The sequence below is a fragment of the Sus scrofa genome, chromosome 8 (assembly GCF_054392235.1).
Source record: "Sus scrofa isolate SSC_HxYL_T2T_F1_AM1 chromosome 8, Sscrofa_HxYL_maternal_Yorkshire_Landrace_v2.0, whole genome shotgun sequence".
Taxonomy (NCBI): domain Eukaryota; kingdom Metazoa; phylum Chordata; class Mammalia; order Artiodactyla; family Suidae; genus Sus; species Sus scrofa.
Window position 1 is genome coordinate 55,005,544 of NC_139390.1, and position 2,967 is coordinate 55,008,510.

At 32.2% G+C, this 2,967-nt stretch overlaps 1 protein-coding gene across 1 annotated transcript; it reads left to right on the forward strand.

Moving 5' to 3' along the window:
* Positions 1 to 1,345: 1,345 nt before the first annotated feature.
* OR10AG93C (olfactory receptor family 10 subfamily AG member 93C) lies at positions 1,346 to 2,326 on the forward strand. Its single transcript, XM_021100799.1, has one exon. The coding sequence runs from the start codon at positions 1,346 to 1,348 to the stop codon at positions 2,324 to 2,326; it is 981 nt and encodes a 326-aa protein (XP_020956458.1).
* Positions 2,327 to 2,967: the final 641 nt, after the last annotated feature.

Genomic DNA, 2,967 nt, shown 5'->3' on the forward strand with positions numbered 1-2,967 from the left:
TGAGAAGGAATAACCTCTTATTAGCGAACCTTCTTTTCTTGTGGATTTTGTGGAGGATTTATTTCAAATTATAATCTCCTGCTAAAGAATATTTGGTTCAACATTTTAGCCCATGTTCTAATATTACTTATGGCACCCAATCAAATAGGATCATAAGCAGGGAAGGTGCTGGATGTAATATTGGACTACTTTCTTATTTATTGATTTTACTTTTCCCTAGGAACATTTAATTTTGGCCTGAAATAAAACACTATTCCCAAATATTATTAGTATTAAAATTATTTAAATGCCAAAGATGTGTTTTATAAGCAATGTGATCTAATTCAAAAAATTAAAATGAGCATTGCTGGAAACTTACAGGGTGTTGAAAGTAAAAAAAAAAAAAAAATTGGCTTTTATATTTGTATAGTTATAATAATACTTTCCCCCTTATTGGAAAATATCAATTCTTTTTTTTTGGTTTAAAATTTTATTTATTTTTCATAGGAAAATTTCTCTTTATTTTATTTTTATTTTTTTACATAATTTTTTATTTTCCCACTGTACAGCAAGGGGGTTAGGTTATCCTTACATGTATACATTACAATTACATTTTTTCTCCCACCCTTTGTTCTGTTGCAACATGAGTATCTAGACAAAGTTCTCGATGCTATTCAGCAGAATCTCCTTGTATATCTATTCTAAGTTGTGTCTGATAAGCCCAAGCTCCCGATCTCTCCCATTCCCTCCCCCTCCCATCAGGCAGCCACAAGTCTCTTCTCCAAGTCCATGATTTTCTTTTCTGAAGACTTATAACTGGAATCTAATATCCAGCACAAATGAAAATATCAATTCTAATTGTAATTTCTAATTTTAATGTAATTCAGAAACATCTATGGAATAAAATATTGGGTCAGAGTCTTGTGCTATATTCTTTATAGAGTCATTGCATATAATAAGGGTAGAAAAGATATGTAAATAGTGGGACATTGCATTAGATGTTAGAGGATGGATATTATGTTATATACCATATTGATTGGTAAATAAAATCATGGTAGTGATCAAATAATGTTTGAATTTGAGTTTTGACCAAAAGAAATAAGTCATCTGCATACTCCCTTATCATACCGTAGTTTAAATTAAACTATCTAGGCATCTGACTCATATTGGTATAATTAAAATGAAGATCTAACATGGAACATAATTTAAGCAATTTATTTATCAAATTGATTTTTTTTCTGCAGATGAGTTTATAGCTCCTGGTTTCACATCAAATCTCCCAGAATCACAGAACATAAGTGTGACAAATAACTCAGAATTTATTACAGCAAAAGCTCATGTCTTGATCCAATTATAAAAGAAGAAAATGCAGTCAAGAAATGTAAATCCTCAGAGGGAAAATAATTTGAAAATTACAGAAACAAATCTTACTATAATGATTGAATTTGTTCTCTTGGGCTTTGCTGATATTCCCCAATTTCACTGGTTTCTGTTTGGGGTTTTCTTAGTCATCTATTTGATTATCCTGTTGGGGAATGGCATCATTATTCTAATAACAAAAGTAGATGCCACTCTTCAGACCCCCATGTATTTTTTCCTCAGCATTTTTTCATTCCTAGAAATATGCTATGTATCGGTCACTCTTCCCAGGATGCTCATGGACATTTGGACCCAGAAAGGAAAAATTTCTGTTTTTACCTGTGCTACACAAATGTGTTTCTTCCTTATGCTGGCAGGCACAGAATGTTTCCTTCTGGCTGTGATGGCCTATGACCGCTATGTGGCCATTTGTAACCCTCTGCACTACCCTCTAGTTATGAATCCCAAGGTCTGTGTCCAGCTGGTGGTTGCTTCCTGGATCAGTGGAGCTCCAGTCCAGATAGGAAATACATACCAGATTTTCTCTCTGCCCTTTTGTGGTTCTAACCAAATCAATCACTTCTTCTGTGATATCCCCCCATTATTGAAGCTGGCTTGTGGAGATATCTTTTACAATGAGATGATGGTCTATATACTCGCTGTATTATTTCTCACTCTTCCTTTTATGTTAATTCTTGGGTTCTATACTAGAATTATCTCCAACATTCTGAAGTTGCCATCAAAAACAGGACAAACCAAAGCCTTTTCAACTTGCTCTTCCCATATCATAGTTGTACTTTTATTCTATGGATCAGCTGCTGTCACCTATTTAAAACCTAAATCCAATCAATATGAAGGAATAGACAAACTGCTCTCTCTTTTCTACACCATTTTGACCCCAATGTTTAATCCTATGGTATACAGTCTGCGGAACAAAGATGTGAGAAAGGCAATAAGAAAATTTCTTCACAAATTATCAGCATTGTGAGAATTTGAAATAACACAAATTATTATTTTATGTATTTAATTTGTAAGGAGTCCTAATTGAAATCTACTTTTCAGTAATGTTCTCCATTTTTAAATAAGATAATGATGTTATTTCCTTCTAGTAGGACCTTATGTTCTCAGTTATGGCAGTTGTGTTTTACTTTTAAAGATCAGTTTCCCCCTCACTGAAAACTCATGAATAGAGATGTGTAACTAAACCAGATGATGTGATATGCAGTATGTTCTATAATTGAAATTATGTCATTTTTCTATTTTATTCATGTCTTTCTATACACTAATATATTCTTATTTTAAAAATGAAACATTTTTAGATGTTACAGAGTCATTACTATGTGATTCCCCCATAGAAAAAAATAACTAAATCCAAAGATATAAAAAGTACTAATACACATGTGTGCAATATAATGTTTATTGCAATACTATTTTTCTCAGCAATGAAAAGGAAAATGAATGCTCTTATTGAGAAATATTTTAAGAAATACTATGCATAATGTAATAGAATTACAGTCATTAAAAACTCATCTTACATATATGCGATAATGGCCCCAATATGTCATTTCTTCTTGTATCCATTTTTTTGTCATCCTCCCTAGACTGCTCTTGATTATCCATGTGATAATC